The sequence below is a fragment of the Terrapene carolina genome, unplaced genomic scaffold, assembly GCF_002925995.2.
Source record: "Terrapene carolina triunguis isolate 2854851 unplaced genomic scaffold, T_m_triunguis-2.0 Scaffold93, whole genome shotgun sequence".
NCBI classification, from domain to species: Eukaryota; Metazoa; Chordata; order Testudines; family Emydidae; genus Terrapene; species Terrapene triunguis.
The window spans coordinates 22,222,762-22,248,584 of NW_020664444.1; the positions used below are offsets into that span (position 1 = coordinate 22,222,762).

A 25,823-nucleotide genomic window follows, 5' to 3' on the forward strand; every position below is an offset into this window, starting at 1 on the left:
TTTCGGCTGCAGGCTCCTGCCAGCTGGGATCTCAGCCCGCTGCTAGCCTGGGGGAAGGAACCCCAGGCCAGCAGCCGGTGCTGAGTTGGACCCGCGGCTCGACCCCAGCTGGCAGGAGCCGGCAGCGGGAACTCCAGAGCGGGGCGGGCTGAGCAGCTCAGCCCGCTGCAGCTCTGGGGTTTTCACCGGTGGCTCCTGCCAGCCGGGGTCTCAGCCCGCTGCCAGCCTGGGGTTCCTTCCCCCCAGGCCAGCAGCAGGTGCTGAGTTGGACCCGCAGCGGGTCCCGCAGGAGCCGGCAGCTGGCAGCGGGAACTCCAGAGTGGCGGCGGGGCTGAGCGGCTCAGCTCACGCTGCGTGCCAGGAAAAATCGGCTCGCGTGCCAACTTTGGCACGCGTGCCGTAGGTTGCCAACCTCTGTGTTATGGTAAAGAAGAAGAAGAGGGAGAAATATCAGCCAACTCCAGCAATCAGAGCACCAGTGAGATTGAAGCTGCCAGGGAGCGGCAAGAGTAGAGAAGAAGAGAATTGGGCAGCTGTGCCATAAGTTTAGATAGTGGGGAGAGAAAAGGACCCGATGGTTGGACAGCATTTGCAGTGGAGAGGAAACCCAGAACATACGGAAATGTTCAGAAAAGCAGAGGGTGAGAGAGGAACAGATCAGTTAGGAGGGGAAGATGGGTTTAAAAGCAAAAGCAGACAGTGTGATTCAAATTTTGCCACATTAAAAAGCAGTAAAATATATATAATTATTTTTCTAAAATTGCTTTTCCGTGTAAGCCCAGGGACAATGTGCAGCTGTGAATGGGAGAGGATGTGGTCCCTGAAATAATTTCTGAATTATGATGATGATCATTCTGTGAAAAAGTTGGAGAATCTCTGTCCTGAGGCATAGGTGTTTTGGATTGGAGAACAGGAAACATGAGCAGATTTCTATGGACTTCCTCTCCAACAGTGCACTATTTTTTTGGCTAGCCTCTGATGTTGAGCCTCATCTTTTACATGCTAAAATGTTAATTTCTTATAATAATAAGAAACCAAATATTTACCATGACTGATCAGCAGTCATTTTCATTTCCAGCTTTTTATAGATAGAACAAAACCCTACTGTGTGTACATTGTGATTTCCTGTGTTTGGACCAGAGGAGAAGTCTGTGAAAAGACAGTTTGCTGTGAATTATTCTTTTAGTCATTTCACTGATCTTATTTTTGGGATTCTTTGTTTATGAGAGACATAGGAAAATCTCAGAATACTATTTGGTTTCTTAGATGACCAAAAAAAGATTTAAACTATTTCTGAGCAGACTACTTTTTATTTTTTCTTATTGTGCCAGGGGACACATTTTGTAAAGGACTGAAGTGATATATTTGGGGGAATTAGCAATTCATATTTACAAGTGTCCCTTTTCTTCCTCTTCATTTACACAGATAAAAAGTACATCAGAAGTGATATTCTTCAAAATTAAATGTACAAAACATTTTTGATTGAACATTTCGGAAAGGATGTAGAGAATTTTGATCAACATTTGACTTCGTTTTGACATCTTATTTATCTGTTTCTATTTCTTAGAATTATTGATGAGTAGAACGTTTCAAATCCTGTGACCTATATGAAATTTAACATGAAAATAGCAAGTCGATGGGAAAGTGACACAGTACTGTATAACAAAAATAGATTAGTAAAGATATTAATAGACTGAAAAGCTATACTTAATGCCACAAGAGGGCCACAAACCCTGTGATAAAATACCTGGTTGAAAAATGTATTATTTTCTAGATTTAAAAGTGCTGATTCTTCTCTCCCTAACAGTAATATAGAACTCTATTGAAGGCAGCAGTGGACTTACACCATTGTAAAAATGGTATGAGATCAGAATTGGAATTGTTTGAGAGATGCAGGAAAAATCACAGAATAGTATTTGGGGTCTTAGACAACCCCCCTCCCCTTCCAAAAAAGATTTAAACTACTTCAGGAGTAAGATTTACTGCTTCTAAGAAAGCTCTAGGTCCAGACTGTCTGAGTTTTTTGAGTTAGAGGCATCTAACAGTTAGTTTAACAAAATGTTAATCTCTGACTCAGTTCTTCATCTGTTTAACCAGATTATTCAGGAGCAGCGTCCTCCATCTGAGGTGCTTAAGCAGCAGACTTTTCCCTTCAGTAGTGTCAGGTGAGAGGCCTAACTGGCCTAAGAAGAGTAAACAAAAGACACAAAGGCCTGGTCTACACTACGACTTTAATTCGGATTTAGCTGCGTTAATCCGAATTAACCCTTCACCCGTCCACACTACAGAGCCAGTTAATTCGAATTAAAGGGCACTTAAAATCGATTTCTGTACTCCACCTCGACGAGCGGAGTAGCGCCTAAATCGATTTTGTTAATTCGAATTAGGGTTAGTGTGGCCGCACACCACCGAATTACTGTGTTTAAATTAATGGGGTAGTGTGGCCGCACACCACCGAATTAATGTGGTTAAAAACCGAATTAATGTGCTTAGTGTGGCCGCGCACAATCGAATTTATACAACCTGTTTCCCAAATTCGAATTATCTAAATTCGGATTAATCCCGTAGTGTAGACATACCCAAAGGTGCACAGCACGCTTGCCCTCTCCACATCTAAGGGAGACCTAGCTGTAAGGAGCTCCCCGTTTTGCTCCAGCTCTTGGAAAATGCCTCCTGATCAGTGCAAGTTGAGTGGGTCATTTTTTCACCAGCTGCTTAGGAAGCTGGCTCCCATCTCTGCTACAGCAGTGCCCAGCTTGAGAGCAGTGGTAAGGGAACAGTTTCCATCGTAGCCTGTGTCTGTCTAGGGAAAATTGAGCTATCCACCTCAGGAATTAGTCAGAACTCTGCCTCCTTTTCCTTTCTGCCAGGCTAGGTCAGTAGCAGGGAGATGTTCCCACTGGAGTACTCAGCTGGCTGTACACATAGGAAAGTAGACAGCCTTCATCTCTGTGGAGCTACCCCACCCCAGTCTACAGTTCCTTCCTTAACTTTTAAGAGCCTTAGCTGATATAGGACATACAGTGTTTATCATTGGTGATTCTGGGCCCAAAAGATAAGTTTCCCCTTTAAAGTGTTCCTCTCCTTAAGAACAACGAGGAGTCCGCTGGCACCTTAAAGACTAACAGATTTATTTGGGCATAAGCTTTCGTAGGTAAAAAAACCCACTGACACATGACTGGTTCTCCAAGTGGTTCTCCACTTGTAAGGTAACTCCCTTTTCTTCATGTGTCAGTATAATAATGCCTGCATCTGTAATTTTCACTCAATGCATCTGAAGAAGTGGATTTTTTTACCCACGAAAGCGTATGCCCAAATAAATCTTAGTCTTTAAGGTGCTACCGGACTCCTCGTTGTTTTTGCGGATACAGACTGACACGGCTAGCCCTGATACTCCTCTCCTTAAGGTGCACCACTCTTCTCCTGAGGGTGCTCCCAGACGGTGCTTAAGAGCTTCCATCTGAATGGACAAAACAGTGCTTGCTCTCTCTCTTTCCATCCCCCTAATACTGCCACCTATCCCTGGTTCTTACTTCAGGCCTTAAGAACAAGGATAAATTCAGCCAGAGTGGTGCTAAGTGACTTTGCATATGTCTACACTTGGACCTGGGACAGCTCAAGGGACATATCCACACTAGCTCTGATCATGCCAGTGTGCTAAAAATAGAGTGTAGCTATGGCAGTATGAGGGGTTAGCAGCCCTGAGTACCTGCCTAGCATCTTGGATGGTAAGTACTCGGGGTGGCTAGCCCCTTGCACCACTGTGGCTATCTTCTATTTTTAGCATGCTAGCTCGATCAGAGCTAGTGTGGGTATGTCTGCTCAAGATGGGAATCTGACCCTGGAGCTCGAAGTGTACACACATCTTTTGATTCTACTTGTGCCAGAAAAAGTGAGGTAATCCCTGATGACTCTGTCTCCCTTTCTCAAGAAGGGAGAAAGAAAGCATCCTTCAGCAGACAGAGGTATAGATCCTGTCACTGCTCTAGTGCTGAAGAGAAAAGACTAAGACCATGGAGACACGCTTCTTTCTCCCAATGAGACTGGGGGCAGATGGATGTAAAATAGTCCAAGCAGCAGGACAAAACCAGATTGGAAAAAATCCAGAAGCCCTGAAACAGTCCTCATCCCCCAGTTCTTCCTCATTCACAGAAGTGGGGGAACTTTCAGAACCAGCCAGTTTCAGAAGAGAGAGAAATCAAGAGAGTTCCAAAGAAAAGTGTCCATTTTACATCACACTAAAAGAGAACTGAGAGCACAGGGTAATTCAACCTCTCAAAAAAAACCAGAAGAACAAATCTAGACAAATAAGGCAAAATTAAGAGAAAACATTTCCCAGTATCTTCTAAGTAGGAGCTGTGTATCCCCCTTCATTTGACCCTCCCCAGAATCAGTGAGTGTGTAGTCCTTGAATCCCAGAAGTGACAGCGATCCAGAACTTTTACACACTTCAGAAGAATGTCAGACTTCATCTTTCTTCCCAAAGTGGGAGCAGTGTGACTTCTTTTGTTTAAAGATACAGCTATATCTCTAGGTAACTTCCTTTCTCAAACTACTGGAAAAAGGCTGGAAGCTAGTTTAAGATTTTGTTTTGAAGCCTCCTTTGTGCCCCTTTGAATATCTGTAGCTTCTGGGTACTTTTCCAGAACCATTCTTCTCTTGATGGAGGATGTAGTTGGTTGGTAATATCTCACAATCAGTTGCTATGGAGGATCGCAAACTTCATGTAGAAAATAAAGGTAGAATATATTTTAGTAAAACTGTGATTATATTTTATAATCCATATTTATCATGCAAAAACAAGAAAATCAAAGCCACCTTACGAAGTATCTCACTGGTTGCTTCTCTTGCAGTGGATGCTTCTCTCAACTGCTTACATTTCATAGTTCCAGCAATGGTGGGCAATATTGTAGTAAGTTGAAATATGTGGCTGGGCTCTTAAAATGTATCTTTTTTGAGATGGGGCAACCAGAACTGCAAGCAGTATTCAAGGTGTGCATGTACCATGATTTTATGTAGTGGCATTATGATATTTTCTGTCTTATTATCTATCTCTTTCCTGATGGTTCCTAACATTGTTAGCTTTTTGGATGCTGCTGCACATTGAGCAGGTGTTTTCAGAAAACTATCCACAATGACTCCAAGATCTTTGTTGAGTGGTAACAGCTAATTTAGACCCCATCATTTTGTATGTGTCATTGGGATTGTGTTTTCCAATGTACATTACTTTGCATTTATCAACATTGAATTTCATCTGCCATTTTCTTACCCAGTCACCCAGTTTTGTGAGACCCCTTTGTAATTCTTCACAGTTTGCTTTTCCAGTCATGGGCCTTATTTGAGTAGAGACTGTCAGGCATGCCAGGTTGTCGAGTGTGGAGTTGTATGCGTGTGAGAGAGAGAGAGAATGTGTGATTTGGACAAACGTCTGTGTATTTGGGACTTGGACAAGATTACTGAACTCATTTTCAGCTGTACTTTAAGGCAGAATTTGAAATGTGACACCTGATCTTTTTCACTTAAAATTTATTTCACTAGGAAAAGTGAATCCAGAGAAATCGTCTTTCATCATAGGACAGTGAAAGGAACAGTGGAAGGATAACCATCCACACTTACCACAAATAAAATTCAGTATTTCACGTTAATGTTAACAAGTTGCATTTAGTGTTCATTTTTAAAAGGTAGCTTTTAAGCCCCTTTTTTAGCTCTTTGTCCAGATAGCAGTGCAGTTATCAAGAAAATGAAGTGTGAATAAGAGTCCGACACCTGAGCTCCAGCTCTAGGAAAATGCCTCCTGATCAGTGCAAGTTGAGTGTGTGATGAATTACTTGTTTTATCTGCAAATGCAAATATAAATGGTTCAAGGAAGGCTGTCTTACATTCTGATCTGTCTACTCAAGTATCTAAGTTCTAAGAATCACTGTTGTACTCCTACAGTATTATCACATCTTGAAAGTCTACAAACCAGTTCAAGTCTCATTAATGTAAAATATCCCTAAGTAATTTTTTAAAATAATTGTATATCCATCTCAGTAAAATTCAGGGTTTATCTTTAATTTTGGATGGCAGAAACCAGAGAAATCTGAGCTTACTTCTTGCACACCTGTTCTTAATCTATTTTTATTAAGCTATCATTTAAGCTTCATATCTCCAGCAAAGGGAATGGGATCTGTAGTTTCTGTCTATTTTGACCAGTATTCTCCCCACCCTCAACCCAGTCTCGATGGACAAAAATTTTGTATCTCTTCCTAGAGATCACAGATCCTTTAAATCTCAAATTACCTGGTTGCCCAAGCCAACAAGATAATATATTTTCTTTTTGTGGAAATGCAAATAGGATCTGGGTTTCTCCCCTTTGTTTTTGTGAAATCAGTCTCTCAGTGATTTCTCTTGCAAGAATCTCATATGACTGATAGCTTCCCAGTGTGATGTAGACTGGCAGTCATGCAGAGGCTTCATATATAGATGTGAATCATGCACAGTATAATAAAAACTTAAAGAAAGCCAAGTATTTTACGTTGAAAAAGGGTTACAGTTGACTTCATTGTACAATGACACATTAAATCCCAAATCTCAATTTCAAAAGAACCCAGTATGGTGCTATGTAGAAAATCAAGTATTCCATCAACATGGTGGTGCTGAAGCTTGACTCCTGCAATTATTTTAAATTATTACCATTTGCTTAGAGAATAATGTAACAACTAACACGGGAAATATGTAACTGTGAAATTATAATGTATCTACATATATACAGATTTGGTCTTGTGCACATTTTCCAAATTATAGTATTGGCTGATTTTTTCCCCTCCTTTTAAGATCCACTTTTCCTGCAGAGTAAAATGGCTAGTTTGTTTTTTCTAAAAAAAAACAACAAAACCAAAACAACCCATCAATGTTTAATCTGTTATGTTTTTTACTATAGTTAAAGTGTCCCATAAATGTGTACTTTTGTAATAGCTTAGCTAACTCTAATTCTTATTCTTGCAGCCTGGAGTTCTAGGATATTTTGAGTTCAATGCTTCACCTCAGCCTCCTGGTTATTTGACATTCTTCACATCAGCATTACATTCATTAAAGAAAGGTAAAAGCTTAATCTTAAGAATTTAAGGCACCTTTGCAAATAGTTTACATATGTGAACTTCAGTTCTCATCTGAAATATTTTGTAATTTGAGAATTACAGCTCTTAGTATTGGTCTGACGACTAAGTCGTATTCCTTTTGTTAATAGACAATGAATGGATTAAGGAGTAAAACACCTTTTATTTAATTAATTCTTATCTTATATATCTTGTGGACAGGCAGAGTGAAATAAAATACATAGTGTGTTTATCCTTCGTCACATTTTCATAGCATAATAAATGTGATCTTCATTTTGTATACAAGTCTTATTTGCCAAGTCTCTCCACTTTATTGAAGGAACTGCAGTTCATGTTTCATGTCACGTTTCATTGTCTACTATTTGGGTACAGAAGTACTCAAAAGTAAATATAATCTTTGTAGCCAAATGAAAATGAAGCAAAATCACAAGTCTAAGCAGTAAAATTATTGAGTGCATTCCATTTTTTAGGATCTGATCCTGCAAACAATTATGCTTGAGTGGCTTTACTCACATGAGCAGTCTCTTCAAAAACATAGATTTGAGACTGCTGATTTCCGGAGTCCATGGTATGTTAGTCTATTTTTCAGATGTGTTTTGTTTTACACTGGAGTCAGAAGTCTGCTAATGCAAGACATGACACTGGGGCTCATCCTCAGCTCTTTCCTGTCACTTTGCTTAATTTAGCTTCTGGCTTTTTCACTTTTCCTCATTTGACATTACTTAATGTCTCGGAAACATCTTGTAAATCTCTTCAAGTTACCCTTTCCACTGAAAGATGCTAAACAAAGAAATATTTACTTCCTTGGGGGTAAAACCAAGATAGATTCTTCTTACATGGAGCTTAGGTTAGACAACTGCTAACAAAAGGAGATGCGCCTCCCACAGTGGTCACTTAAAATCAAGAAATTTGACCCTCCCCCCCAAAAAAGGTTATGTATAAAGAAGAACTAAATCTTTCTTCTTTTCTTTTTTAAGGGGGAAAAGTAAAACTCTGAGAGTGGGCTCTGTTGCTGACTGATGCTCATTGGTTTGGTTTATGTCTGTTTTAGTGGCTAGTAGATAGCCAACCTACCCCCATCAGCATGAATATCTATCTAAGCAAAGGACATATCTGTATTTTGGAGAGTTTTATTCTAGTTTCCAAATTAAAGGAGAACTAAACCCCAAAATGTTTCATGTTTCAGTGCATAAACATAAAGCATAACGTATTTATATGTATTTTGAAAGGTTATTTTATAATGTAATTGTGTTCCTGTTGTAGCTTTTTAAGTGCTGAGCATTTTTGCCACATTTCCTAGGAGCAGAAGCAATGATGTCATAACTAAAGTGGTTTACACACCACTGACCTGGCCTCCCCAGTTAAACCATCAGTTTCTTAATTCTGAGTACATTGCAGAGAAAAGGGCACAAAACATTCCTGCATTTAAAATGCTTCATCTCTGAAACAAGAGCTTGTATGCCAAGAATAAATACAGTGTAAAATATAATTACAAAAATATCTTAAATAACATTATTTATTTTGATGTTTGCAGCTGTAAATGTCATAATTTTTTTAGGTGTAATGAACATGGTATCTAGATAATTTCATGCCAAATGTTGCGGAAACACTAAATAATACAACTTTTATAGCCTCTTTTGTCCAGTTTGTTGCATACATTATATTAATTCTCACAACACTAGTAATTATTATTGACCCCACTTCATAGGTTGGGGACCTGCAGCATAAAGAGATGGAGTAGCTTGCCCAAGATAAGTGAGTCAGTGGCAAAACTTGGCAGAACAGAGTAGCTTTGAGTTTGATATATTATTAATTAGTCGTCCTTTGAGACCCAATCCTTATTTTATGTTTTTAATTTTCCTTAATTATGCAGATTGATAATTTGTGTTTTAAAATGCTGAGGAAGACAGGTTGTCTTATTTTTGCTGGTTGAGTAATTCTTTTGTTAACTCTCTCTTATGTGTTTTGTCATATACATTAAGGCAAACTAGATACCTTATAGTTTGCACTAGCTGGGTCTATAAAGGGCTGCTACAGCACAGCACATTAGAGCACCTTACAAATTACTCCTCGAATGCGCTTTGCTGTGACATGTAGACAAGTGCTTATACTCTCAGATTGTTCAGAAGACTTACGCTGCCATCTTTAACACATACTATCACAGTAAGATTTAATCTATAAGGTATTTATTATGATGGGAAAGCAATGTAGGAGGAAAAAGCTGAGTGTTGCTCTATGGCATGAAATCCTACTCAAGGAGCTGATTCTAGAAAATACAAAGCATTGATGTCAGTGGATATGGGTACTTAGCACCTTGTAGGATCAGATCATTAATGAGGTAAATTATGAACAATTGCTTTGTTGTGACATCACATTTTTGTTCAACTGAAAAATGAACTTTGTGAATATTTTTCATTCTCTGAATGTGTAATTGTAGCGTTCCTAATTTTTAGTTCTTCTTCATGTAATTGTCCACATGGATTCAACTCTTTGATATTTTGTGTCATGCATCCTGATTCTTTTGGCCAGTAGTGTCTGTTCAGGCTGTGCCTGTACCCTAGCTGTCCTTGTGCATCCCCACCCAAGGGCAATAAGGGTGGAATGGGCCCTACTGACCCTCAGTTTCTCTTATTGATCATGCCAGTGAGACTGAACTCCTGAAGAGTTCCCCTTTTTCTATGTGCACTGTGCTACTGACATTAGTTAGTAATCTTACTCTTTATGTGATTGTTAGTTAATTTATTGTTATAGTTAGATGTTGCCCATTGGGGGAAAAATCTAATCTTTTCTTCAATAGGTTTCAGCTTTGGTACAAAGTGCCTTGGTACCTACCACCTCTGTACCCCTAGTGGACAGTCATCAGTCTGTTTTAATTGGACCTGACCTTTGGACCACATGCCTCCAAGCCAGTTGGATCTGGGCAGTATCCAGTCACACTTCCAGGTGCAGACCTCCTGTGTGGCCCCTTGGGATGTAGGACTCTGCAATCCAGCTGCCCTAGACCCTTAAACCAGTATTGTGACCCCCTCTTGTGTTAGTCACTTCATGGAGGTGACTGGCATTAAAATAAGTTGCCTTGGTCTATCCTTGCAATCTCTAGGCAATCACAGCTACACACTCAAAATGCAAGTCAAATGCAAGTTCTTCAAAATGGTGGTGTCAAGGAAAGTCACAGTTTGATACAGACATGTACAAACGTATATCAGTTCATCACACCAACCTCTCCCTCCCCCAGAGACAAGACAGATAGAATGGCCCATCCCTTAGATGACATTTACTGCTCCTCATCCCCATCTAGAAACATCAGGGAGTCATCTTCCATTCACCTCCCCCTCCTTGGGTGGCACAATAGAATCAGGAAGAGACTGAAGGGGAAATTCCATAAGAGGTATCAGGAAAAGATCTAGGACTCATTGGGAACATCCCTCCTGATACCCCCCTCAGTACTCATATTCCTACCAACTACAGATTGTCCATTGTATGTGATGATGATATCACAGCATCACATGTGTTCTTGTGGCTGTATAGTCCAACCTTTGAGTAGCAAACAGACCAGATATGTGGAGCTCAGTCCACACCTTTACAAGACACTATTCTTTGGTAGAGTCTTCCAGTTCAGATCCCTGTTTCGGTAGGGCTGTCCTGCTGTCATTGTTTGAGGAGGACACCTACAACCCATCTTCAAGCAAACAGACAACTGCTTGTTAGTCACCAACATTGCTAGACGCTCACTTGAAGAAGAAAGAACGGTTGCATACCCTGAAGTAATTGTGGTTTTTTGAGATGTGTTGCCCACATGGATTGCACAACCTGCCCTCCTTCCTTGCTCCTTTGGCATTCTACTCCTCCAGGATTCTTTGTTGGTAAAGGAACTGAGGGATGTTTGGATTCACTCCACCCTTTATGCTTTCAGGTAGTGGGTGGGCGAGGACAAGAGGTCAGACTAGATGATCTGGTGGTCACTTCTGGCCTTAAACTCTATGATGCCTAAGATGCAGGCATGGCCCCAGCAGATTCTGCTGGCCAAAAGAATCTGATCTCATGCACATGGGGCACATATGCACCAAGAGTGGAATTGTGTGGACAACACATCTTGAGGAACAAAAGTTACTGTAAGCTAAGTAACCAGTAACAAAAAGCCAGCAATGCTGTAAAAAGGATAACTGGTATATAATATAGCCTCCTCAGGCTGTCAGCTTCAAAAGAAGCATCACAAAACATTTTACCCATATTGTCTACTGCTGAATGAAACTATCTACTATCATGAATTCCTACTCTATTCTGTATTATACAGCATTTCACTGTGTGACATTACTCTGTGACACTACATGTTAGCACTACGTGTCCTGTGACTATCAGGAAAAAAGACTCCAGTAATGGTGCATCCCTGGCAGGCAGAGTTGTTCACCTATTTCATAAATATTTTTTGTTAATTAATTTTATTAAATAGATCTTTAGTAAAAAAACAGCATATTTGCCAAAAATGGCAAGTATTAATTTTTTTAAAAGTTGTTAAAAGTTATGCTGATGGAAAGATGAGTGCTTGAGAAACCTTGCCAGTCAGTGTTTGCAAAACATTTTAAATGGTTAAGAATTTTGAATTGTTACTACTTGTCATGTGATATTATGGCAATGAACAGAAACCAGAGATGTCAGAGGCAGCTGTATTTGCAGAGAAATAATCCATCAGAAGCTTGCATATGGATGAAAAGTTACATTTCATGTAATTTAAGCAGTGCAAATCTTGGCCAACTTGCAGAAGGTCCTTGTTCATCCAGTCAGCCATACTGAGTGGAGTAGGGAATTCTTGTTGGAGAACTTGTGTATTGAAATTCATCTGCCTTTTTAGTTAGAAAATATTTTTGCATTTGTGCCACAGGAGAAGAATTATCTTTGTACAAAAGTTGTAGGATGGCTATTTTTTTGAACTTGTGCTGAATTTCTTAGATTTTTCAGTAGATTTTTATTGTTTTCATTTTTAAAAAAAAGTGTTATTCTGTCTGCCTGTATTTGACTAGTGCTGTGACACTGACTGGCTTTGTCAACAACACTGTGGGTATCTGTTGGTATTTTTGTTATCCTCATGGTTCTTCAATTCCTGAGTGACAGTGAATTCCACTGTATCCTTCTGCAATCCGTTGTTTCTAGCAACTGCTGTGCCAAGGTGCAGTTGCTACGTTCTTGTGCTAGTACCCGCTATTTTGATTTCAAGATCTGTCAGTTTCTTAAACTTTTGTTCTCTGTTTAGTTTGTGCCCTTCTTTTTTTCTCTTCTGTGCTGCATATGTGTATCTCATCTCTTTTTTTTTCCCCCAGCCCCCTTTTCCCTTGTTCCTATTGTCAGGAGCAGCGCCAGGGTTTTTGGCACCCTAGGCGGGGGTCCTTCCGCGCTCCCGGTTGTCGGCGGCTATTCTGTGGCGGAAGGGCCCCCCGCCACCGAATTGCTGTCAAGGGCGGCAAAATGCCGCCCCCCAAATCCTGGTGCCCTAGGCTACCGTCTAGGTTGCCTAAATGGAAGTGCCGGCCCTGCCTTTTGTCCCTTCAGGAAGCATTCAAGAGCAGGTGAAGATGAACAGTGATCTTGCAGCTTACTTGTAAATTGTGTGATATTCTTTCCCCTGGCTCTAAGAAGAAAAAGAGCAGAAAATGCAGAATGCCTGCCATCATGAGCCTATTTCTAAGCCCTGCTTATTTACTCCGGATCTGATAATTTACCCCTGTGTTTCTATGGCTTCCCACTAGTATACAGTTCTCATCCAAGGACTTTTTTCTTGTTGGAAATGTGCATTAGACAGCTCCCTGCAGGACCATGGTTAGTGCCAAACCAATACTTGCAGAGTACAAAATACCAACAACTAAGTCACTGACCTTGGGCATAGTATTTACAGGCCTCAGAAGGGTTAAATCAGTAATACTTGTGTTTTCACATCTTCCATGGAACACACTTTTAGAAGTTTAAAACCATTATTATTTATTACCCATTTCTTTATTACTTACTATTTGTGTTATTGTAGTGTGTAAAGGTTGGGGGCCCATTGTGCTAAGCACTGTACAAGCAGAATACAAAGAGTCCTTGCCTGAAGAGCTTACAATTTAAAAGACAAGGCAGACAAAATATATAGTTAAGCAATAATATATTATTTTCATTCTTATAATTAAATATTTACTTGTTTATCTCCCCAAAGACATGAGCATCCTTTCATCCTTAAAGTGTTCTGCTAAGCCCTCCAGTAGTTTCTAGTGCACTGGGATGCGGTTCTGTAGAAGGTACTTAAATCTGCATCTTTTTGATATGAAAAGATTCAGGCTTCTTTAAAAACGATGATAAAAGTGAGAGAGTCTGAGTGGGATTTTGTTGAATAATGACTGAACTGCTATATATGTTTCCTATTTATAAATAAATAAAGGCAGACATCTCTCTGTCTCCATGACAACAAAAGCAGCCACCTCACGTACTGGTGAGAAAAGGGATAGAATTCTGTAGAAACAGGTTAGAAAACATACATGGTGATAATGTGCAGCTTTCTATATGTGTTTTTCGGTTTATATGGCATCTATTTAATACTCTAGGTGCTATAAATCAGCAAATATAGAAATATAAGTGTGTGTGTATGCATATACTGTATATTAATGCAAAGGTTAAAGACACTGTCAACTTGATTTTTTTTTAAATGACAAAAACATCATTTTCTGATAGAACACCCTTTAAATAATACATCCTGATTTTTTTAAATTCTTTCGTGTTTTTAATAAATATTTTTCTTCTCTCCTGTGGATGCTTGAGTATTTTCAATAAGGGAGAAACTGACTTATCAGGGCAAAGGATGATGCTAATTGTAAACAAAGTACTATCAGATGGACGGAGTAAACAAACTGGAAAAATAGAGAAATATTTTTCCCACTTCTGTTAGTTATCGTACTCTTAGCTGTTACCTTTAGCTATAGTATGCACAAAGTTTTCAGACAGAAATGTGATTTTGAAGTTTTGTCTTTAAAAAAACAAACAGAACTTGCTCATATCTGCTCACTCAAAATAAAACCCTCAGATAATGATATTAGGAACCATAATTTAGGTTCCCTACCCTTCACCCATCAATCCAACATTTAGGATGATCATATAGACTCTTGATTCAGCAAGACATTTAAATACATGCTTAATTTGAACTTTAACCATTCATTTCAACACCTCTAGTCAAATGCTCTGCACTGTTAGCAACACTGCTGGTCCCACTGGATAAAAGAGGAGGATTCTGCAGCTGGATTTGTGACCCATGCAGGTAAAACCTTACTGCAGCAGAAACAGTTCAGTTAGGGTTACCATATTTTAATTTAAAAAAAGGAGGACACTCCACGGGGCCACGGCCCCGCCCCAACTCTGCCCCTTCCCCGCCCCAGCCCCGCCCCCAGCCCCGCCCCTTCCCCAAAGTTCCCGCCCCAACTCTGCCCCCTCCCCTGAATGCTCCGCCCCCTGCTCCCCCCTCCCCTGCTTCCCGCGAATCAAATTTCGCGGGAAGCTTGAAACAGGGAGGCAGCAGGTAAGCTGGGGCTGGGGCGGGGCGCGGCGCGGCGTGGCCCAGTCTGGCCCCCCCGGCCGAGCGGCTCCCTCTGGCGGCCGGCCGGCCCAGGTCAATAAGCTCTGGCCCCGGCATCTCCCGCTGGGCTCGGGCCCTGGGGCGCCAGCCCTGGTTCCGGCTGAGCACCCCCGGCCGAGCAACGCCAGCCGCGCTACGCCGGCCCCAGCCCCCGGCCCCGCACCGCCTGCCCCCGGCCCCGCATCCCCGGCCTCCGGCCGAGCACCGCTGGCCCCTCCCTCCCTATTTTCCCGGACATGTCCGGCTTTTTGGGATTTCCTCCTGGACGGGGATTTGAGGCCCAAAATGCCGGACATGTCCGGAAAAATCCGGATGTATGGTAACCCTAGTTCAGTTAAACCAAAACTTCAGGTTGGTAAGTACAGATGGAGCTCAAAACCGAAGATCTCAGTGAAAACTGAAAGGAAGCAGAGATCTTGAGACATCAAATGCTGACGAGTATTTGTAACAAGAGTAGGCACATGGAATGTATGAACTTTGTGTAGTATGGGAAAGCTGGCACAAGTTACACAAAATATGAAAAAACCCACATCTGAACATACTTGGTGTCAGTGCAATGAGAAGGGCAGGGAGTGACAAGATGTTGTCTGGTGGTGCTACAACTTTATACTCGGGAGAAGGAATGCACAAAAAAACTGTAGGAATTATGCAGGATAACATTCCAGCGAAGACCCTGCTGTCTTGAGAACCGGTGAATGGCAGAATAACAGCCCGTCTGCAAACAAGACACATCAAGTGTACAATAATCCAAGTGTATGCACCAACAAATTCAGCAGGCGACCCTGAAATTGATGTGTTCTTTGAGCACGTACAGCAAATTTTGGATGATGTGCCTAAGCATGACATCATAGGCACAGCAGTGGAAGGCATCCATGCTAATAATAGCAAACAGCTTTTGATTCTCTGTGGCACAAACCATCTAAAGATAGGAGACAGTCTCTTCCAGCATAAGAGGATTCACAAGCTCACATGGAGATCACCAAAGAATGCAACTGTCAGCCAGATAGACCATGTGTGTATCTCAGGGGTGAGCATCATCTTTGAGGAATGTTCCTACCCAGATGTTGGCTTGGATCGTTCTCTTTTAGTGGCCACGTTACAGTGTAAACTTAAAAAGATCATAAAGGCAGACAAAAGGAGTGTTACAGCAAAAGCAAAGTTCAAGGACAAAGAAATACAGATCAGATTGCTTTTAGCAACAGTTACACTATTTTACAGGCTCAGGAAAGTCTGGAAGACAAAAGGTCAAACTTGAAGACAGTAATCGAGACAGCTGGGCCTCCAAAAGGGGTAAAAGAAAGATGCATGGATTACATCTGGAACACGGGCAGCAATTAACAAGCAGAAAGTTCTGAAGGCAAAAAAGGACAGAGCAAGACACAGGCAGCGCTTTTACAGGCAGATGCAAGATGTAGAGAAAAAGACGCAAAAATAAAGAAGAGAAGCAGACAAGATAGAAATGCCTGGGTTCAGGAGAAGTCTGCAGAGGCACAAGATGTACCACTGAGAGAGAGTTCAAACAGCTCTACAGAATAGTGAAGGACCTCTCAGGAAGAACCAGACCATCACGGGTACTGCCCATCAGGGACTTTTATGGACAGATGTTGAAAACACATGAAGAACAAGCCAGATGAAGGAAAAAACATTTCCATTCCATATTAAACTGTCTAGAGCCGCAGTCATGCACAGGTTCCAGAGGAATGCCTATGTTATGTTAGAAATAGAAGAAGGACCAATAAATAACACCCAGTGAAATTAAAGCAGCCATCAAAGGCCTCAAACAGGGGAAAACTTTTGAAGTTGACAGAATTCAAGCAGAGGTACAGTGACAAAAAGATATTGAATGCGCTGGCATTATCTGGAAAGACGTACCACGATTAGCGAGTGCACATAATCAATGCAGGAACTGGATTGGCCAATATGCCAGCAGCACAGGAGGGTCTAAAGTTTAATTCGCATGCTTAAATACCTTCCTGAATGGCACAATAATGCTAATATAAAATAACTTGATAAGCAATTTTTATTTCTTGTTGTTTTGCATTAAGAATCCAAAATGCAAAAGGCTGTTCTGATGATTAAATATGCAATGCTTGTAAGGTTGATAAATTAAGATTTGTGTTGGTTATTCTAGTTACATTCTGCCTACTGAGGTTTGCTCTATTGCTTTATTTTATTCCTTTCATATTTCACTTGTAATGAGCAAATACTGAATGTTGAACATTGGGGAAATATCCTCGTGTCTTTTCACTGCATTTACATTATAATGTAAAATGCTTTTTATAAACAACATATGTTACTGTAAGAGAGATTTGTTTTCACAGTCTCAGTACACAGATACCTTCTTATAAAAGGTGTATTTCCTTGAGGTAGTATTTTTGTATATGTGCAAAAAAATCTTGAATTTGGCGATGTTATTTTTTGATGTACATAAGAGTTTTCATGGCTTGTTTCTTTGAATAGCTTTTATTTAGGAATGTAATGCATGTATTAATAATCCCAATGCTTTGTACTTAAGATTTTATTTGAGGACTAAAAGTACTCTACAAACATTATTTAAGTCCAACAACATTCCTGTGAGGAGGCAGATATCATTGTACTCATTTTACAGATTAATAAACTGAGGCACAGATTGGTTGAGTGACTTACCCAGTAGGTTTTACTTGAAAGTCATTTATTTTGAGGCAACTTTCCATTGCAGTAGTAGTTTTAAAATCCTTGTGTACAAGTGGGCAGGCAAATAATCATTCTGGAAATAAATGATCTGACATCCACTTTTTCCCAAAAGGCAGGCTGGAGAGATTAACAAATACAGTTGTTTATCTGATTAACTTTGGACTTTACTGATGTATTACGGCTGTGATTGGATTTTTTTTGAAAGATACAGAATAATTGATGAGAACAAGATAGCAGTATCTGTAATGGCGTTGTTTGTTTCCACCAAGACCTTGCTGTTCAGTATTACATTCCTGAAAGCATACCAATTCTGTTGTCTTTCTGCCACTTGATTCTGGCTAGAATTTAGATGTGTTTTGCTGTTGTTGTAAGTAGCTAACTGTGTGAAATTTGATCTTTGTCTATCTTGAAATGCCTGTAATGTATTGCTCTTTTATTTGTTAGGAGAAGTTGATGTTGGGGAGTTGCTTGCAGTTCTTGACTGTTTCTTTCTCTGTAAAGAACACTTTTTAAATTCAGTTTGGTGAGAGTTTGTTCTTTTGGCTATTAGTGGAGGGATAAAAAAAATCTCTCTGTACTTTTGAGAGAGAGAGAGAGAGAGAGAGAGACTGAGTCACAGAGGGGTTCTGCTGTACATTGCTGCTTTGCTTGTTCCAAACATTGCGTCAAAACATTAATAAAAACCTAGAAATGTCATGGACATTACTTGTAAAATCTTATTTGTCAGACAGAATTGATTATATAAACTATTTAGCATTCTCTTCTTTAATCTTTCACTGTAAATTTCTGTGATCTGTAATTTCAGTGTATATACCTATAGGTAGGGCTACGATTTTGTCACGGAAATCACAGAATCCGTGACTTCCAGAGACCTCCGTGACTTGAGCCTGCAGCGCCTGAGAGCTGCAGGGTCCTCCCATTGCCTGTGGTGGCTGGAAACTGTGGGACCCCGAGATCCCAGCCGCTGCGGACAGGGGAGGGAGTGCCCCAGGAGCTTCCAGCTGCTGTGGGCGGTGAGGGTGCTCCGGGATGCTCTGGAACTCGGAGCTGTCGCGGCCGGCCGGGGTGCCCTGGAGCTTGGAGCCACCACAGGCGGCCGGGGTGCCCCAGAGCTCCCAGGCTGCTGCAGGTGGCGGGGGTGCCCCACAGCTCCCAGCTGGGCCCCCAGGGGCAGTGTGGGGACCCCGCAGCTTTTCATTTTGTCATGGATATTTTTAATAAAAGTCATGGATAGGTCACGAGCTTCCATGATTTTTTCTTTATTGCTCATGACCTGTCTGTGATTTTTACTAAAAATATGCATGACAAAATCTTAGCCTTACTTATAGGCCCTAATACTGCTTGCATTAAAGTCAGGTTCTTAATCTGGCCATATTTGTATCCAAACTAAAAGTCTGTGCTCCACTACCCGTTTGTTTGTTTTTTATCACGAGATATGTGTACAATCCAGTGGGTGAATAGTTTCCTTGACCCACACTTACAGAATTCCCACTACATTGATGGGAATGAAGCATTGAAGGGGAAGTATATGGCACAATGAATGGTTATATATGTATTTTATTTGTCCAATTTATCACAAAAAATAAGTATCAGAAAAGAGCTGTAGACCTTCCTTCTGGTAGAGTCCACATGCAGCTAGAACTCTCATAAAAGAAGGTGCTACTACTGGCAAGGAGAGACCTGATTCACTACCTCGCCTTTGTTGCTTCCACTAGTGGAACTTCATCCTGGCCAAAAGTAAAGCTGTGCTTCCAAAGCAATGCCTCATAGTGTGAATTCCCTGGGAACACAGAAGAGTCTGTCTGGTTCAGGGAAGTGCATTTTGCAGGGTGACTGTAGCTCTACGGCTGTCGATTTGAGTTATAGAATAGCTAAGCTAATAGCTGAATTTCTGCTTTTTCTTACAGTGTTTAATAAGTGTCTTACTAAGGTGAATAATGTAATGCTAAATCAGTGCTCCAAACCTCTGAGTAAACATACACGTGATGAAATCATTTGTACTAGCAATATTTGTAATCTCATAGATCGAGACAGCTTGTTTTGCTTCATATAAATTGTAGTGTGAAAGATAAGCAAAAACAAACATTACCATTTGGAGCTGAGCAAATGTTAATGTTATTACGAAACAGACTGTTACATTCTTTCAACTGTGTACAGTACTTGTTTGGTATGGTCCAGGTTTTGACTGATTTGTCTGTTGTAAAATGTGTAATTTAAAAGGTTGACTTGGAAATTAGCTCACTTAGGTATCATAAGTAATTATATTAGATTCTTAAAATCATGATCTTGTATTGTCTGTGAATTGAGACTGTTTAATCTGCTGAAACTGGCACACAGTGCAAAAAATTAGTAATATTTTACCATAGCACAGATCAAATTATATGTTTTCTCTCTCATTGCTTTTACTCTTTAAATTTACACCAAATTCTGCTGAGATAGTAATTTAGAAATATTCTTGCTCCAAATCTTGGATCATAGAATACAGATGTCATATGAGATGTAATATGCTCAACTGGACTAAAATTTTACTAAACCATTTTCTGCTACTTTTTAAAAAAATCATTTGTTTTTATCAGATTACAATCTGAAGTTTTTATACTTCAAATTAAGACATCTGTCTCTGTTAGAGTTGGGTGAATATTGCAAACAGCAGATTCACTTTAACAGAATTCAAAATCCTTTTTTATTTTCTTTAAGATGTTAATTATTCTCCATGAGTAATTTGCCCATTCCAAGTCTCTGTAAAATGTTCCTTGGGTGTGAGATATTTGGGCAGATTCACTACTCTCATGAGTGGGCAAACGCCTCAGTGGAATTGTGCCCACTTATAACAGTAGTAAATATGTGTTTATAAAACTGCTTTTAATGTCAGACTTCTTCAAATGCCATTCGTACTCCACCTTTATTACACACTGTGCTATAAATACACCTCTACCCCGATATAACACGAATTCAGATAGAATGCGGTAAAGCAGTGCTCGCTCGGGGGGGGCTGCGCACTCCAGTGGATCAAAGCAAGTTCGATATAACGCGGTTTCATCTATAATGCGGTAAGATTTTTTGGCTCCCGAGGACAGCGTTATATCGGGGTAGAGGTGTACACAATTTTTTGAGTCCACAGTAAAATAATCTAAACCAGTAGTTCTCAAACTTTATTGGTTAACATACTGCTTTCTTAAAAAAATTGTGAACTGAAAGGATGGAACATCAAGCTCGTGTACCACAATTAGGGAACCTTTGATCTAAACTGTAATCATGTACTTTCCTAAAGATTTAAACTGCTATCTATGTAGCAGAATATAATTTTATCATGAGTATTTATAAGGTCACAATATTTATGTGGCTTTTAATTGAGATTTAATCAGGAAAAATTTTCCCTGAGAAACACAAGACTCACTTCCGCTTTTGGAGAGACCTTTTAGCTGAGTGGAGTGATATGAATCCCTCTCGCCAGAGAGTATGATCTCTGGCATTGCTAGGTTGATTTTATAATCTGAGGGAACTAAAAGGACCCTGGAGACCTATTATGTTTGTTTGCTCTATTCCTTTGTTAGATGTGCTCTGGCAAATTTTCCTTCTTATAAATCTTTGCACTTTTTTATTTTTTTTTCAAATCATCCCATCACTATTTGTCTTTCATGCACTATAATGTTTTGTCCATTGAGTTAGTCTTTATACTTTGTCTGGTTTTGGCTTTCCATCATTTATTTTTTTGCTTTTGTTCCTTTTAGTTTCTTTATAGTAGTCACCTGTTTTATTATATAAAATTGTGTAATTTAAATCCGATGGCTCATGTTTTATTTTTATTATAATTCAGTCTAGCATAATATAGTTGAAACTACAGTAGAACCTCAGAGTTACAAACACCAGAGTTACAAAACGACGAGTCAACCACATACCTCATTTGGAACCGGAAGTACACACTCAGGCAGGAGCAGAAACAAAAAAAAAAAAAAGAAAATACAGTACTGTGTTAAACATAAACTATTAAAAAAAAGGGGGGGGGAGGGGAAGCAGAATTTTTTCTTCTGCATAGTAAAGTTTCAAAACTATTAAGTCAATGTTCAGTTGTAAACTTTTGAAAGAACAACATAATATTTTGTTCAGAGTTATGAACATTTCTGGTAGTGTTCATAACTCTGAGATTCTACTGTATTGAAAATTGAGTACAGTAAGAACTGTTTTAAGTGAAAATGCAAGAGATGAGCCAAAACTGAACATTTAATAGAGCCCGTCTTATTCAGTTTGCACACTATATGATAATTTTTTTTAAAAATGAACTGTAATAAATGGCAGAGATGGGTGAGAGAAAGGAAGCATGGGTGCAGCTAAATCATAGAATCATAGAATATCAGTGTTGGAAGGGACCTCAGGAGGTCATCTAGTCCAACCCCCTGCTCAAAGCAAGGCCAATCCCCAGACAGATTTTTGACCCAGAGCCCTAAGTGGCCCCCTCAAGGATCGAACTCACAACCTTGGGTTTAGCAGGCCAATGCTCGGTTCCTCAAAAGTGTAACCCATATCTTCAGTCTCTGCTTTAAGCTTTCCTGAGGGGTGCTAATAAAATTTTGCATGATCTTTTAGTTAAATATCAGCACTACTATATATATACGTGCTGGTCACTTGAATTGCTACTAATGACATATTTTGTTGTAATTAAATTAGAAAGAGTGTGAGAAGGAATGAAATAATATGATCAACCTATTTGGGTTGGTTTATTGTTTTTTGTTTCTCAAAGACTGTTCAGGCGACCACAGAAGAACACATGTGCATATGATAGATTTCTGGAATAACTGTCTAGATAACTATGATTACTGGAAATGTTTGTTTTTCATTCTTTTATCCTTCAGACCTGTTCATCTTTACCCGCAGTACTTAAGTTTTGGAGAAGTAAAATGGGTTTACTTCCTCTGACCCAGCTATGGCTGCATCTGAATTCTATATCTTCTGACATTGCACTACTAGGGTTGCCAGGTGTCTGGTTTTCGACCGGAACGCCCGGTCGAAAAGGGACCCTGGCGGCTCCAGTCAGCACCGCTGACATGGCTGATAAAAGTCCGGTTGGCGGCGCAGGAGGGCTAAGGCAGGTTTCCTGCCTGCCGTGGCTCCACACGGGTCCTGAAAGCAGCGGCATGTCCCCCCTCTGGCTGCTACACATAGGGGCATCCAGGGAGCTCTGCACGCTGCCCCCGCCCCAACCGCTGGCTCCGCAGCTCCCAATTGGCCAGGAACTGCTCTGCAGACGGGGCAGCGTGCCGAGCCGCCTGGCCGTGCCTCTGCGTAGGAGCCGGAGGAGGGACATGCCACTGCTTCCGGGAGCTGCTTGAGGTAAGCGCTGCCTGGAGCCTGCACCCCTCGCCCCAACCCCCTGCCCCAGTCCTGATCTCCCTCCCGCCTTCCGACCCCTCAATCCCAGCCTGGAGCACCCTCCTGCACCCCAAGCCCCGCATCCTCAGCCCCACTACAGAGTCTGCACCCCTAGCTGGAGCCCTCACACACCTACACACCCCAACCTCCAGCCCAGAGCTCCCTCCTGCACCCTGAAATCCTCATTTCTGGCACCACCCTGGAACTCGCACCTCCAGCCCAGAGCCCCGTCCCATACTCCAAACCTCTCGGCTCCACCCCCTAGCCCAGAGTCCCCTCCCATACTCTGATCCCCTCAGCTCCGCTCCCCCAGCCTGGAGCCCGCACACCCAGCCAGAGCCCTCACCCCTTCCTGCACCCCAAACCCCTGAGCCAGCCCAGTGAAAATGAGCAAGCGAGTGACGGTGGGGAGAGCGAGCGACAGAGGGAGTGGGGGAGGGGGGCCTCGGAAAGAGATGGGGCAAGGACAGGGTTTCGGAGGAGGGGCAGGGCAAGGGTGTTTGGTTTTGTGCGAGTAGACAGTTGGCAATTGTAAGTTGATATTATTGTCAATAGCTTATGCAGGGTCACACCAACCAACATTTTCAAATTAATTTCAGGGAGTGGCCTACCCCACCAATACCCCTGCTTCTAGCCTCACCCTCTGCCCCACACCTGCCTCTGCCTCGTGCTGCCTGGGGTCTGTGCCACCATGTGGCCTTGCAATTCAAATCTACCCCCACAACCGACCGTTGGTTGCCAAAACCACCCCTCCTTGCAATACCAATGGCAGAAGCAGAGCAGAGGTCAAGTACATTATCCAGAAACTTGAGTGTCAGCCACACATGCACATTAATCTCTCTCACTGACTCATAGAGAGAGGCTGATGCATGTGATTCTGAATAATATAGATTTTATGCAGGAGATAACATTATTAAATTGGGAGTTGGGAGTTCTTCTGTTTGAAATGGAAATCTCCCTGACATAGCAGGAGACTTGGTCAGTCTGTGCAGGGCAGCAGCAAAATGTGATATTGCTTTTACTTTTGAATAATTTCTAAAAATTTCTACTTTAAAACTTGAAACTTTGCATATAAGTATTTCAGAAGGGGTACACTTGGTTAATATTTTTTATTTTAATAGAACAAGAAACTCTAAAATATAACAGATATGACATGGTAAATACAGTACAGTTATGATAATTGAAATAATTAGCATTAATATAAGTTAACATAATTGAGGGGAGTTCTCAGTATTTTGGAAACAGGACTAAGTTTCACACAGAATCATAGAATATCAGGGTTGGAAGGGACCTCAGGAGGTCATTTAGTCCGACCCCCTGCTCAAAGCAGGACCAATCCCCAACTAAATCATGGGTAAAGTAATAGATAACTGAAGCTTGGGCAAACAGACTAAAAATGCATCAAGGTCAGTTGTGACAGATATTGGAACCGCATGCAGTATTTTTCAGGACCATTGTATAAAATTTATGAATGGTTTATGTATGAGTGCGTTCTGCTCCATGCAGGAGGGTTACCACAGCGCCTCCAAGAACTAATAACAGAGCGCGGTGATTTAACGCGAGCGGCTGAAAGTGTAAACAACTCCAGAGAGGTACCGCCCCTGAAGGAATTTGCATATACTGAGTCAAACTGGGTTTTCAGAGACAGAGAGAGAGGCTGAGTGAGGAAATTAACATGACTCTTTGTCCAAGTGGGGTGCCAGCCCTTCCTAAAAGGTTGGAAAGTCAGTGTGCCTGCCTGGCTCCTAATGTAGAAGATGGGTGATTACCGGTATATATAGTGTGCGTTTAAATCTGTTTATTGTTTTTATATGTTTTCTCTGTGGTGGGTTGTCCTTAAAATAAATGTACACTTCCGAGAAAGCTGCGTGGTAACGTGTAACTGCTGACATACAGTGGTCATAGCCTTTGGAGAGAAAGCACAGTGCAGGCCTTGAGGCAGACTGGCTTCTTGGGGATATCACAGTGTGTGGCAGGAGGCTGTGCAGCCTTAAAACTTGAGGTCAGAGGGATGCGAGTCCCTGCCCACAGAGAGGTGATGGCTGAAGGCCTGAGACCTGACTGGGCATTCCTGGAGTGGACCATGGAGTGTGAATACAGGTACATTTATCTTGATAACAGTGTGTGAATATTAGTTGTCAGGATCTCAACAATTTATATAGTGAATGCTTATGCACTGCTTGCATGTAACGGGTTTTAATTATTTATAAATGTTAATTACCAAGTTCAACCATGCAGCATATTTTGCTTCAGCTGTGGTCACTGATTTAAGTATCAGTTTTGTATTGTTGCCACCAAAAGATCCATTAATTTCTTTCCATGAGTTATCCAAAATACTACTACTAAGTATAATAATTTGAGATGAAAAATCACTTGTTGGGTTTAATAAAGAAGATAAATATTAAGTTTCAGATCAAAATTGTTTTTCCATAATGCAGTGAAATACAGTGTGAACTTCAGTTTATTGTGTCTTTATTAGCTTCACAAGACTAGCATTAATCAAAATCTCTCTGACTGGCTTTGTGCTTCTTGGCCTGAATTCATATGGTTGTAAATGACATTAAAGTCTTCCAGAAGGAGGAAATGAAACCATTCTGTTTGGTGCTGATGATGTAACATCTCCAAAAATCTGGTTGTGTTTGTTTCATTGTAGCAAAGTCAGTTTTGTAGTGAAATTCAAGTTTTGTACTCACCTGCCTCTTTTGCCTACTATGGGTCTGATCCTGAGTTTTCAGCAACGTATAGCCCTCTGGTAGCATTATTCAGATTCCATGTTTTTAGGTAGATATAGTTTAGTAAGAAGCTACAATTATAAACAGATTATTTTAGTGAATCGTATATATGGATAGTGGTTATCTATCCTTTAAATTGTGTGTGCGCAGTTTACCAAAGAAAGTATCCTAAATTAAATAACAATTTTACAGTAATTAGCAATTATTTATTATAAGTAACCCTTTCATATAATCTAATATTTTTTCAATGAAGAGTACTTTATATCCAGAGCTGTTCTTGAAGTTTTAGGAACACCTTGCACCACTCAACATTCTATCAATTTTCAAGGTATCCCCACGAACCTCATCAACACAACATTCTGA

At 40.8% G+C, this 25,823-nt stretch overlaps 1 protein-coding gene across 1 annotated transcript in view; it reads left to right on the plus strand.

Annotated features, from left to right (window-relative positions):
• Positions 1–25,823, plus strand: part of TXNDC11 (thioredoxin domain containing 11) — a 102,328-nt gene that overhangs the window by 25,247 nt on the left and 51,258 nt on the right. Inside the window, exon 5 of the mRNA XM_026650646.2 lies at positions 6,988–7,081. Coding sequence (XP_026506431.1) covers positions 6,988–7,081 — 94 coding nt within the window. The remainder of the gene's footprint in view (positions 1–6,987; positions 7,082–25,823) is intronic.